At 42.5% G+C, this 14,042-nt stretch overlaps 1 protein-coding gene across 4 annotated transcripts in view; it reads left to right on the forward strand.

Moving 5' to 3' along the window:
* The window catches only part of LOC141259599 (uncharacterized), a 248,968-nt gene that overhangs the window by 39,046 nt on the left and 195,880 nt on the right, over window positions 1-14,042 (forward strand). For 3 of the 4 annotated variants that reach the window (XM_073675832.1, XM_073675830.1, XM_073675833.1), the window contains exons 10-11: window positions 13,623-13,721; window positions 13,828-13,947. In XM_073675832.1, the coding sequence (XP_073531933.1) occupies window positions 13,623-13,721; window positions 13,828-13,947 (219 nt within the window). Of the gene's footprint in view, window positions 1-8,400; window positions 8,433-13,622; window positions 13,722-13,827; window positions 13,948-14,042 lie in introns of those variants that run through there. The other variant, XM_073675834.1, reaches the window with a different exon arrangement.

The following is a 14,042-nucleotide window of genomic DNA, read 5'->3' on the forward strand; positions in this document are numbered from 1 at the left end:
TGAGTCCTCTGCTAAGTCTCTGTTTTTCGTGGTCTACGGTCAACACCCCCAGATTCCGTTTCCAGTCTCCGCTTCAGTGGACTATCCTGCTGCGGAGTCTCTCATCAGTGAATTTTCTGCAATTTGGGAGGACACTAGATCTGCGCTTCTTCAGTCCTCCGAGCGGATGAAGAAGTAGGTTGATAAGAGACGTCTGGATCCGCCTCAATTCCGTCTGGGAGACAAGGTCTGGCTTTCCTCCAAATATGTCCGTCTCAAGATTCCATCATATAAGTTGGGTCCGCGGTTCTTCGGTCCGTTCGAGATCCTGAATCAAATAAATCCAGTGGCTTACAGGCTGAAACTCCCGGCCTCCTTACGGATCCCCAACTCCTTTCATGTGTCTCTCCTCAAACCTGTTGTCCTTAATTCTTTCTCTGACGATCCAGGTACCGCTCCAGCTCCAGTCTCCGCTGAGGACGTCTTTGAGGTAGAGAAAATTTTGCCCATCAAGAGGGTAAGAGGAAAGACTTTCTTTCTTGTGGATTGGAAGGGGTTTGGTCCTGAGGAGAGATCTTGGGAGCCCAGGGAGAACATTCATGCCCCTCGTCTTCTTGAAAAATTTCTTGCGGGTCTAAAGAAGAGGGGGCGTAAAGGGGGGTACTGTAGCATCGGCGTCTCTGCCTCCTGCCGTGCAGAGACGCCGTTCCCCTCACCACCGCGGTCCTGCTCCGGCGTCCTCCAGCTCCTCTGCTGCTGCTGTTGCGCGCACAGCTTCCCGGGCACTGTGCTTAGGGCGCGCGCTCCCTCCCTCTTAAAGGGGCCGCGCGCGCTGTCCTAAAGCGTCCCCGGCCAATGGCTGGAGGACCACTCCTATATAAAGCACCTCTTCCAAAATGGAGGTGCCTGTGCAAGGTTGTTGTTTGTGTGCTAACACTCTCCTCAGCCCTCAGGTTCCAGTACCTGAAAGCCTGTCTGTTAGCCGTGCCCACCAGCCTATCTGCCGTGCCCGCCAGCCTGTCTGTCAGCCATGCCCGCCTGCCTGTCTACCCGGATCGAACTCGATCGCAGCATTGCGGTGGCTAAGAGGAGGTGATCGGTATACTCACCTCCTCTTCCGGCCTCCAGCGCTGTCTGCCGGGGCTTCCCGGGTGTTGCCATGACGACCCGATGTCGTCATGACGACATCCGGGTCACCAGACAGCAGGAAGATTTTTTGGACATGCGCAGTGCATCTCCAAACTATCTTCTCCCTGTCCAGCGCTGATTGCCTGCATGGCACAGGGATGGTGCTCATTCCCTATGCTATGCAGGCGATCAGAATAAAACAAGTGAAAGTCCCATAGTGGGACAAAGTAAAAAAATATTATTATGAAAAAACAGCAAAAAAACAATAAAAGTACACACATTTGGTATCTCCGCGTCCGTAACGACCTGACCTATAAAACTGTTCCACTAATTAACCCCTTCAGTGAACACGGTAAAAAAAAAAACAATGCAAAAAAACAATGCTTTATCACCATACCGCCAAACAAAAAATGGAACGCGCGATCAAAAAGACGAATATAAATAAAAATGGTACCGCTGAAAACGTCATCTCGTCCCGCAAAAAAACAAGCCGCCATACAGCTCCATCATCCGAAAAATCTAAAAGTTATAGCTCTCAGAATAAAGTGATGCACAAAAATATTTTTTTATATAAAATAGCTTTTATTGTGTAAAAGCGCCAAAACATAAGAAAACGATATAAATGTGGTACCGCTGTAAACGTACTGACCCGAAGAATAAAGCTACCTTATCAATTTTACCACACGCGGAGTAGAATAAAAAAAATGGAAAAAAAACACAATTCCTGAATTGTTGGTTTTTGTTTATTCTGCCTCCCAAAAGCTGGAATAGAAAGCAATCAAAAAATGTCACATGCCTGAAAATGGCACCAATAAAAACGTCAACTCATCCCGCAAAAAACAAGCCATCACATGACTCTGTAGGCCAAAATATGGCAATGCAAAAACTAGATTTTACAAAATATGTGTCTTTCAGTGTGTGACAGCTGTCAATCATAAAAACCAGATATGATTCTGGTATCGCTGTAATCGCACCGACCCGAAGAATAAAGTAATCTCATCACTTATACCGCACGAGGAACGGCGTAAAAAATAAACGCTAGGGCTAGGGTTGGGGTTGTGCTAATGTTAGGGTTGGGGTTGTTTTTTTTTTCAAAAGTAAAAAAAAAAGATGACGATATGGCAACTAGTGTTGAACGCAAGTGCTCGCTACTTGCGTTTGCATCGGGTGCTCGGGTATGCACTGAGTATCGCGGGTGCTCGAGTCTCCGCCCCATATGCTTCGCGGCCAAAAAAAACCTCGCGGGGATTGCCTGCCATGCACGAGTGATCCCCGCATGTTTTTTTTGGGGTGTCTAATAACCGTGAAACATGCGGGCGGGGACTCGAGCATTTCACTTGAGCACCCGTGATACATGGTGCATACCTGAGTACCCGATGCAAACTCAAGTAGCAAGCACTTGTGCTCAAGAGTAATGACAACTTATTCAATATGATGACCTAATGTTATCAAATTCTGTGTCGTACCTCTGGGTTCAAAATGTTCACTATACCACTTAATAAAATCCTTGAGGGGTATAGTTTCCAAAATGGGGTCACTTGTGGGGGAGCTCCACTGTTTAGGCACATCAGGGGCTTTCCAAACGCGACATGGTGTCCGCTAACAAATTGAATGGAAAATCGGCTCAAATTGTTAGCGGACACCATGTTGCGTTTGGAGAGCCCCTGTGTGCCTAAACCTTGGAGCTCCCCCACAAGTGACCCCATTTTGGAAACTAGACCCCCCAAGGCACCTATCTAGATGCATAGTGAGCACTTGGAACCCTCAGGTGCTTCACAAATTGATTCGTAAAAATGAAAAAGTGGGAAATAAAATACTTTTTCATTTTTACGAATCAATTTGTGAAGCACCTAGGGGTTTCAAGTTCTCAGTATGCATCTAGATAGGTGCCTTGGGGTGTCTAGTTTCCAAAATGGGGTCACTTGTGGGGGGTTTCCACTGTTTAAGCACATCAGGGGCTCTCCAAACGCAACATGGCGTCCGCTAATTATTCAAGTAAATTTTACAATCAAAAAGTCAAATGGCGCTCCTTCCCTTCCAAGCCCTGCCATGCGCCCAAACAGTGGTTTTTCCCCACATATGGGGTATCTGCGTGCCCAGGGGAAATTGCACAACAAATTTTGGGGTCCATTTTTTCTTGTTACCCCTGCGAAAATAAAAAAAATTGGGTCTAAAGTAACATTTTTGTGAAAAAAAGTTAAATGTTCATTTTTTTCTTCCACATTCCAAAAATTCCTGTGAAGCACCTGAAGGGTTAATAAAGTTCTTGAATGTGGTTTTGAGCACCTTGAGGGGTGAAGCTTTTAGAATAGTGTCACTTTTGGGTGACAGACTTGAATAAAAGAAAGTTCCTTTTCTGACTTGTTTTCAACACGGTCAGTGTTCTTAATCGTAGTAAATGGCCAAACTTAGACATACAATTTATATTGTACCCCATCATGGTCATTATAAATGTAACTAGGTACAATTCCAGACTAAAACAGAAAGAGTATCCAACCTTTTAAATGGAATCTGTCAACAGATGTTATCCGAGGACAGCATGAGGTAGGGGTTAAAACACAGAATTCAGCAATGTGTCACTTAGGCTATGTTCAGATGTCCAGTAATGATCTGTTAGAATGGATCCAGCAGAAATCCGTTAGGAAAAAAGCTGTGCTGATGTTATTCACCAACTGATCTCTGCCGAATCCGTTTTATTTTTAACATTGGAGTCAGTGGGCAACGGATCCATTAATGTGACATCCGTTGTCATCAATTTCTAAAGGATCCAAGAAAATATCTATCTATATACAGTACAGACCAAAAGTTTGGACACACCTTCTCATTTAAAGATTTTTCTGAATTTTCATGACTTTGAAAATTGTACATTCACACTGAAGGCATCAAAACTATGAATTAACACATGCGGAATTATATACTTAACAAAAAAGTGTGAAACAACTGAAAATATGTCTTCTATTCTAGGTTCTTCAAAGTAGCCACCTTTTGCTTTGATGACTGCTTTGCACATTCTTGGCATTCTCTTGATGAGCTTCAAGAGGTAGTCACCGGAAATGGTTTTCACTTCACAGGTGTGCCCTGTCAGGTTTAATAAGTGGGATTTCTTGCCTTATAAATGGGGTTGGGACCATCAGTTGTGTTGTGCAGAAGTCAGGTGGATACACAGCTGATAGTCCTACTGAATAGACTGTTAGAATTTGTATTATGGCAAGAAAAAAGCAGCTAAGTAAAGAAAAACGAGTGGCCATCATTACTTTAAGAAATGAAGGTCAGTCAGTGCGAAAAATTGGGCAAACTTTGAAAGTGTCCCCAAGTGCAGTTGCAAAAACCATCAAGCGCTACAAAGAAACTGGCTCACATGAGGACCGTCCCAGGAAAGGAAGACTAAGAGTCACCTCTGCTTCTGAGGATAAGTTTATCCGAGTCACCAACCTCAGAAATTGCAGGTTAACAGCAGCTCAGATTAGAGACCAGGTCAATGCCACACAGAGTTCTAGCAGCAGACACATCTCTACAACAACTGTTAAGAGGAGACTTTGTGCAGCAGGCCTTCATGGTAAAATAGCTGCTAGGAAACCCCTGCTAAGGACAGGCAACAAGCAGAAGAGACTTGTTTGGGCTAAAGAACACAAGGAATGGACATTAGACCAGTGGAAATCTCTGCTTTGGTCTGATGAGTCCAAATTTGAGATCTTTGGTTCCAACTACCGTGTCTTTGTGCGACGCAGAAAAGGTGAACGGATGGACTCTACATGCCTGTTTCCCACCGTGAAGCATGGAGGAGGAGGTGTGATGGTGTGGGGGTGCTTTGCTGGTGACACTGTTGGGGATTTATTCAAAATTGAAGGCATACTGAACCAGCATGGCTACCACAGCATCTTGCAGCGGCAGGCTATTCCATCCGGTTTGCGTTTAGTTGGACCATCATTTATTTTTCAACAGGACAATGACCCCAAACACACCTACAGGCTGTGTAAGGGCTATTTGACCAAGAAGGAGAGTGATGGGGTGCTACGACAGATAACCTGGCCTCCACAGTCACCAGACCTGAACCCAATCGAGATGGTTTGGGGTGAGCTGGACCGCAGAGTGAAGGCAAAAGGGACAACAAGTTCTAAGCATCTCTGGGAACTCCTTCAAGATTGTTGGAAGACCATTTCCGGTGGCTACCTCTTGAAGCTCATCAAGAGAATGGCAAGAGTGTGCAAAGCAGTCATAAAATCAAAAGGTGGCTACTTTGAAGAACCAGAATATAAGACATATTTTCAGTTGTTTCACACTTTTTCGTTAAGTATTTAATTCCACATGTGTTAATTCATAGTTTTGATGCCTTCAGTGTGAATGTACAATTTTCAAAGCCATGAAAGTACAGAAAAATCTTTAAATGAGAAGGTGTGTACAAACTTTTGGTCTGTACTGTATATAATATATATATATTATATATTATTATAATATATATATTATACATTATATATATATATATATATATATATATATATATATATATATATATATATATATATATATATATATATACACACACATACATATTATATATATATACACATGCATATTATAATTCTTAAATATATAATATTATATATATATATATTTTATATATAATTATTGCTAAAAGTGGTAGAAAAACAATACGTTGTTTAGATTAATTAGACCTATTATGATATTTTAACAATGAATTGCGATCTTTGTTCTCAACAATATTTTTGGCTCTCTGAATAGACCATTGCGGATATTTGCTTTTTAAGAGACGGTTTCCAGATTAATATATGCCATAGAATATCCCTTAGGATCAGAGCAATTTATTTTGGTACGTCGTGTAAATTCCCTAATGAGTATATTTTTAATTACATGGTTAAGATGGCAAAAAGCTGCATACAGTCCTGCTCATGGTTATTGGCACCCATGAAGTTTAAGTACTGTGGAAGATCTCCTGAAAAAAAATAAATCAAGTGAAAGTTTTTTTGTATAGAGCCCTCGTGTTCAATATAAAAGAGCAAATGCTAAACAATAATATTTAAAACAAAAACAATGGAGGGAAAAATAGAAAAACCTAAAGCTTGCTGTGACACTGGTATTGGCACGGTTTGCATTAATTTAGTATGGAGACACATTTTGACTTGTGGTAAATCACAAAGGAGATTCACCTGTGATTAATTGTCAGTGCCCATGAGACTTGAATTGGCCAATGAATGATGATTTCAGTGTTTGTTTTAAAAACCCACATGGTAGGCCCTGTTCCTTAGTCACAATGGTGAAGACAAAGGAGCTGTCTGAGGACATCAGAACTGCTATTATTAGCAAACACAAGACTTCCAAAGGGTATAAGGCCATCTCCAAAGAACAGTCTGGGGTCATGGTTTCAACAAGTACCATATGCCACACATTAAACCAAGCAGAGCTTTATGGGCAAAGTCCAAGGAAGAAACCATTGCTGAAGAAATGACATAGAAAGGAACGATCGATTTATGCCGAAGAATACCTTGACAAACCACAATCCTTCTGGGAAAATGTTCTGTTGACAGATGAAACAAAAAAAGAGCTTTTTGGCAATGCAAAGCAACAGTTTGTTTACAGGCGGCGCAATGAAGCTTATAAGGAAAAGAACACCTTACCAACAGTTAAGCATGGTGGAGGATCCATAATGCTTTGGGGTTGCTTTGCTGCATCTGGTACTGAAGGCCTTGACCGTATCACAGGAATCATGAAATCGGAGAATTATCAAGAGATTTTGACCTACCCAGTGTAAGAAAACTTGGTTTAAGTCAAAGATCAAGGGTCCTCCAGCAAGACAATGACCAAAGTACACAGGAATAGTAGAAAAAGAAAAAATGGACTGTTTTAAAATTACCAGCAATGAGTCCTGACCTCAATCCCATTGAAAATCTTTGGGGTGAGCTGAAATCTGCCATTGGGAAAAAGAACCCTGCAAACATTCAAGAGCTTGAAAAAAACTGCGAAGGAAGAGTATGAGAAAATTCCACCTGAGAAGTGCAAGAAGCTTATAGATGGCTACAAGAAACATTTGGAGGCTGTCAGCAATGCCAAGGGGGGTGCAACTGTGGTATCCCACAAAGTGGCCATTTCTATGGGATACCGGATATATAGTGTGTTTCATATAAATGCTGTTTTTTTGTGTAAACTGTGCATTTTAAACACATGGTGAGACCTGCTGGTAGGCTGCACAAAAAGGGTTAATCTTCCTCTTACAGGCTTAATCATGTGACCCAGCCCTGGTTAATGTGCTGAAACTTCTGGAAAAATGCCTCTGGGCAGTCAGCCAATGACTGAAGCTCTAACCGTCACATGGGAGTGGGAGGAGCTAAATCCTGTGAGGTAGTTAAGAATTGAAGTGGCAGTTGGTGGTCAGACATTTTGAGAAGAAGAAGCCATTTTGTAGGTGAAGGAGTTACCTACCTTCTCCCTGACTGCTGTGCTTAAAAAAGGGACCGACACAATAAGGGGAACTAATAGTCTTCATATAAGGAAGATTACAATTGCACCTCTAAGAGGAAGAATTACCTCAGGGCAGGAACAGAGCACAGTGCTGAGGAAGAAATACTCAGATTTGATGAAACCAGAGGTTACCGAGATCTGCCTGTCTGCAGGTACACAGCAGTCTTCAACCGTGAGTGTAATCCTGTACCTCAGTTCCCTACTGTTTGTGAATAAGAACTTGCCCCATTATCTTCAGTAAAGAGACTTCTGTTTATGTTCTTAAGGCTTCTTTATGACTGGGGCTCGGGTGCACAGACTACTACCACCATAATCGCCCTCTACCTGGAGGCATTTACTGGAAAAACATTATATTGTGGAGTTTCATGTGGGTGTGTAATTTGAGAAGAGAGGACTCTTCTCCTGACAGAGAACTGGCCACAGCGAGATCCATTGTATACTGCAAGGAGTACAGCACCCTGCTATACACCACATGAGATTACCACAAGAATTGGCGTCACAAACAGGATTTACCTCTGTGCTTTATATTTATTGAAGATTGAGTTAATAAATACTGCTGATATTGAGGGAAGTTGAAGAGAAAATTACCTCAGAAAGTGTCAGTCTTTTCTGCTGTAAAGAATTTGTACTGCACCACAGCTGTTGATGGACTGTACACATCCCAGTGGCTGCTTTATTGGGAACAGTGTTCTGATTTGATTGTAATACCCTGTGATTTAAACTATGTTTTCAAGTTTTTACGCAGATATCTTGTATATAAAGTTGGTGTCCTACAGGAATGAGCAACTGAAGTTGAAATTTTCTCTGCTGCACCCCGACAAAGAGGGGAGAGACATACAGCAGCCAGAAAGGTAAGAGGAATTACTGCTTAAGGCTGCGTGCACACGATGCGTTTTTCATGCGTTTATGCTGCGGAATTTCCGCAGCGGAAATGCATAAAAAACGCATGGTAATCCGCACCCCATGGTCCCCAATGGCATTCCGCAATGTCAATGCACATGCTGCGGATTTTTCCGCAGCGTTTCTGCAGCGCTCATAAATCCGCAGCATGTTCATTAATTTTGCGGAAGCGCAGCGGAAGCGCCGCCATTGATTTGCATTGAGACGCATAGAATGCGCGTCTGTACATTTGTACAAGCGGATTCTATGCGTCTCTATGTGCGGATGGTACCCAGTTCTGGAGGAGAGGAGACTCTCATCCAGACCTGGGTACCATTGTGCCTGTAAAAAAAAGAATAAAATAAAAAATAACGTTTATATTCACCTGTCCGACGGCTTCTCTCTGCATGCCGGCAGCGCTGAAGGACCTTCGGTGACGTCACAGTCATGTGACCGCAGGCCCTTCACCGCTGTGTCTCGCGATATGCCGGCAGCCGGGAACCAGACAGGAACGAGCGCTGCAGCACACACCGGGGCATCGGGGGTGAGTATAGCTTTATTTTAAGCATTGTTTGCATGGATTTATATAGTGTGACCTAGTTGTCAAGCACTTTCCAAGTGATGCTAATCGCCTGGAAAGCGCTTGTCAGTCTGCATGCGGAAACGCATGTGAATCCGCATGTATTCCACATGTATTCTGCAGGAAAAATGCATGCACAATCTGCATGCGTTTTTTCTGCCAGGGAGATGCAGAAATGCTGCAGAAATTTTCTGCTTCATTTCTGCATCGTGGGCACATAGCCTTATACATACAGTGTTGTAAACATGTCTTCAGAAGAGGAGAGGGAAATGACTAGCCCATCAGCTCCTATGGCTCAAGCAATGCCATTAACAATGCCTTATTACTTTGGGGCACCCTGGCTCCCCAGCTACAGTGGAGAACCCCACACTTTAAACAACTTTAAAGAGAAAATGTAGGCAATGTTCAGACTGTACCCAGTGAGCCCTGCACAAAAAGTGGAGTTATTGATTGGTCAGCTAGGGGGCGCTGCACTAAGGGTTCAGTTAAATCTTGGCTTCCCAGTATAAGGAAAACTCCTTAACAGATACTAGACAGGTTAGGAAACCAAAACCCTGACAGAGTTAAAGATTTGATGCTTTGGGAAAAGACAACAGTCCCATGAATCTTTAAGAGATTTTGCCCTTAGTTCACGGGAAGCCTGGTGTGCCCTTAACCAAGCTGCTCCCGCTGAAGCTTTTAATGCTGATCAAATTTTAAAGGAACAATTTATTGAGGGAGTAATGTCTGATACTACCAGGTTACAATTGAGAATGCTGGCACTACAACACCCTGATAGTGATTTTATGGATTTGAAAGAATCTGCCATAAAAATATTGAGTCCAAGGGATAAAGGGTTGAACTACCAAGAAAGTTCTGCCCTGCCAAACCTGTTGTTGTTCAGTGTGCTCCCCAACAGGTAGAAGGCTCTACTGAAGAGATACGTAATCAAATTGCGGAATTAACCAAAAGTCTTGCACTCCTATGCAAAGAAGTAAGGCGTTGAAGCATCCATCCCACAGCCAAGAACACCATCCTCGTTTCATCCAGAATGTGCCACCCTACAGTCCCAGAGACAACTACTACCGAACAGGTAGGAGACCTACCGACAGATTTGATTCCTTAGGTCGACCGATTTGACACAGATGCTACCATAGTGGTCACATAGAAAGAGAATATCGGTCCTTAAACTGGAATTTCCTGAGGCCAAGGACCGACCCTCAGCAGGAGAATGCATAGGTAAAGATGACCTGAAATATGTCGGCTATCGCCCCACCATTCCGATCACAATAGAGGGTAACCTTTTTCCAGCACTACTTGACACTGGGTTGCAAGATACCACAATTCAGATACCACAATATAAGCGTTGCTGGAAAACAGACCAGCTAGCAAAAATTACCTTGACTGACCTCCACATTATAGCTAGTAACGGACAACCTGTTCCTCAAGTGGGCTACTGGACAACTACTTTTAAAATTGGCAGAGCTGAACTACCTGACCAAGGCCTTATTGTAGTTGATACAGGAGAAGACGATTTCCCACCTGTAGTTTTGGGGATGAATGTACTACAGAATTGTTTTGATGAACTGATTGAAGGCATGTCTTACGCTCTTAATGCTGCGTCCCCCATGAGGAAGAGAACCATTCAGAAGACATTCCGCATTCTCGTTAGTCATCAGAAATTCACTAATTCAAGAGGGGAGATCAGGCCTGTCAGGATAATGGACTCCAGGCCTGTAATCCTGAAACCTTGTACAGAAACTATGGTTTCAAGATGGTTTCAAGATGGGTCTACAGGGTCATGACTATGAAGTTCTAGTTGAATCAAATGAACTCAAAAATGATACATGTGACACCCTGCAGCGCAGGGGCACCCAGTACACCGGGCATGGATCGGATCTTTCCTTACTGTCACACGGGGTTTTGGGTGGCCATGCCCGGTGCCTGGCGCTCTACTGCACATTAAAAATAAATAATGGACACACGGCTACGGGTGTGCGGGGAATTAACGCTGCGTTTTACTGTTCCCTCTTCTTTGTGTGGTGGTAATGGTAGCGTTTCCCGTGATGTCAGGAGGCAGATGTGCTTTTAAAACAGATGACACTTTTACTTGCAATGTTCAGCCTTAACAAAGAATCACAGCCAGAAGATGGATTACAGCCATAGATGTTACAACATAACACGTGTAGATGATAAAGTTCCTCAGACGGGCGTTTAGTGACAGATGCAGGAAACGGCATATATGAGGCGTGATAAACAGCAAGTGTGAACAGAGCCTATCCTGTTATCCAAGGTGACACGATAGAGTCTTCTTCTATCCCACTGGGGTGGCTTTCCCCAGCAGACCCCCATATCCCTGTTTTCTATGACCTTCATTATATTGCAGGACTCCTGTTACCCATCTTTATGATGGGGGACTACCCTTCAGGCCCGTACTCCTCCTGTCTCCACGGCGTGGTATTCTTGTAGGCTTAGGGTGCTGTTCAGACCAGGGCATTCCATCTGCCTCAAGGGTGCTAGTCCTCAGGCTATCCTACAGGTTTGCTGGGGTCAGTCCATCCCTATTCAGTCCACTGGGATGAGGGAAAATTAATCCCCTCACATGTTTTCTGTCTGCTTCATGGCTGGTCCCCAACTGTCCTCTGAGGTTTTCACTGGAACTCTGACTGAAATAATGGTTACAGCTATTTATAGTAAACCCAGAGGCTCCACCCACTAAGCCATCTGCCTAGCAACTGCCTCAGTGGGGATCCTAGCGTATCTCTAACTGGGCTGCTGCAATGAGTGTTGATATACAGTGACACTTAGGCCAATTCTTACATGAAATAATACTAAACTCTAATATTATGAGTATCAATATATAAAATTATAGTGATACCCATCTCTGGGATATTACATGCTCCCCTTATTGTGTTGGTCCCCTTTTTAAGGCAGATCTTGGTAACCTCTGGTTTTATCAAATCTGAATATTTCTTCCTCAGCACTGTGCTCTGTTTCTGTCCTGAGGTAATTCTTCCTCTTAGAGGTGCAATTGTAATCTTCCTTATATGAAGACTATCAGCTCCCCTTATTATGTCTGTCCCCTTTTTAAGCACAGCAGTCAGGGAGAAGGTAGGTAACTCCTTCACCTACAAAATGGCTTCCTCTTCTCAAAATGTCTGGCCACCAACTGCCACTTCAATCCTTAACTACCTCACAGGATTTAGCTCCTCCCACTCCCATGTGACTGTTAGAGCTGCCGTCATTGGCTGACTGCCCAGAGGTGTTTTTCCTGAATCTTCTGCATATTAAACAGAGCTGGGTCACATGATCAAGCCTGTGAGAGGAAGATTAACCCTTTTTATGCTGCCTGTCAGCAGGTCTCACAATGTATTTAAAATGCACAGTTTACACAAAAAAACACAGCATTTATATGAAACACACTATATATCCGGTATGCTGTTTATTCTCTTTTTTAATCTTTGAAATTGCAACATGAAAGTTGAAAAATAATGTTTTATTGTTGTATTACTTTGGACCACTAAATAAAGAATCCTGAGGATATAACTTTGGTACATTTCCATTTATTTCTGAAGATATTGTAGTCTATGAAAAAAATGAAGGGGTGCCAATAATGGTGAGCAGCACTGTATAGTGTGGTATTGCCACCTGTAGATTTACACAACAAAATTGTGCTAATAGATTCTGAAAGAGTATTGCCTGTAAAGTTTAGGTCCAAGAAGCTGATTTGGGTCTCATCCTAAGAAAGTAAATGACAAGTTAGGACAGTTAGGACAGCAGGTTATATAATGTTACGCTGCGTGTCCGCAAAATTAATGGACATGCTGTGGATTTTTCCGCAATGATAATCCGCAGCGGAAATTTCCGCAGCATGTGCGCAGCACAAGCGGATTATCATTGGGGACCATGATGCACCTATTACCAAGCGTTTTTTAAGAGTTTTCGCTGCGGAAATTCCGCTGAAAAAACGCTTGAAAAATGCATAGTGGGCATGCAGCCTTACATTTAAAATTGAAAGAAAAGTGCATTATTTCCAAAATTCTTAGTATTCTTGTAAAATAAAAAAAACATCCACAAAGAAGAATACATATATATGTCACCAAATTCATGGGGATTCATACAGTTCCTACAAAGTTATAAGCTGTTAAATAAAGGCATAGCAAAATGCCATTTTCCAATGACTGCCCTTTTGGCACCTTGAGCAACACTAGTGTACATTTCCCATCTGTCTTCTCCATCCGCAGAATATAGGCACAGAGAAGAGTGTCAGTATCACGCTGTCAGGACAATTTAGTCAGCACGAAGTCCATTTTCCTATGCGCTATTAAGTGATTCATTGTAAGTTGTAAAGGCAGTCATGTAGGTAACTATGAAGCTGTAGTCTCTCTCTGATTCAGAAGGGGGATGTGAAGGTAGAATCTGGCAGAAAATCTTACGTGTCCCTGCCAGAATTGGCCTTTAGTTTGTGGAAAATGAAAATACCTTAATGTCAAAGCTAGTCAAGTAAGCAATATGGATTCTTAGAAAACAAAAGTTGCTAATATACATTTATATGCATTTATGATAACCATAGCTATTATATTTTTGTATTTTCTCCTTCTAGATCAAACCTAAGAAAGATCCGTGGCAGCAAAAATTTTTAACAAAACTAAAACAGCACAAGAAAATAGATGAGCTATTGCGCCAATCACAACTTACAGAGGTATCTGAAAACATGCACTTCTTTGCTCTGATGGATGAATAAAGGTTTTGGAAACCAGCCAGCAGTGGTAGACATGACAGCTAATGTTACTAACAACTTTGTGTAGGTTACAAATGCAGAGAAAGCCATGGAGGTTCTACAGGAGCATGCCGCATGGGTACTACAGCCACAGAAAAATAATCTGGAGATATGGAGAAAGAGGTACAGTCCTCCAGATCTATCATGGGTAAGTAAGTGTGCTGCTGGATGTAGGATTAATGTGTGTGTATGTATATATATATATATATATATATATATATATATATATATATATATATATAT

Source organism: Phyllobates terribilis, unplaced genomic scaffold, assembly GCF_046119375.1.
Source record: "Phyllobates terribilis strain yellow unplaced genomic scaffold, ASM4611937v1 Scaffold_3__8_contigs__length_932513732, whole genome shotgun sequence".
NCBI classification, from domain to species: domain Eukaryota; kingdom Metazoa; phylum Chordata; class Amphibia; order Anura; family Dendrobatidae; genus Phyllobates; species Phyllobates terribilis.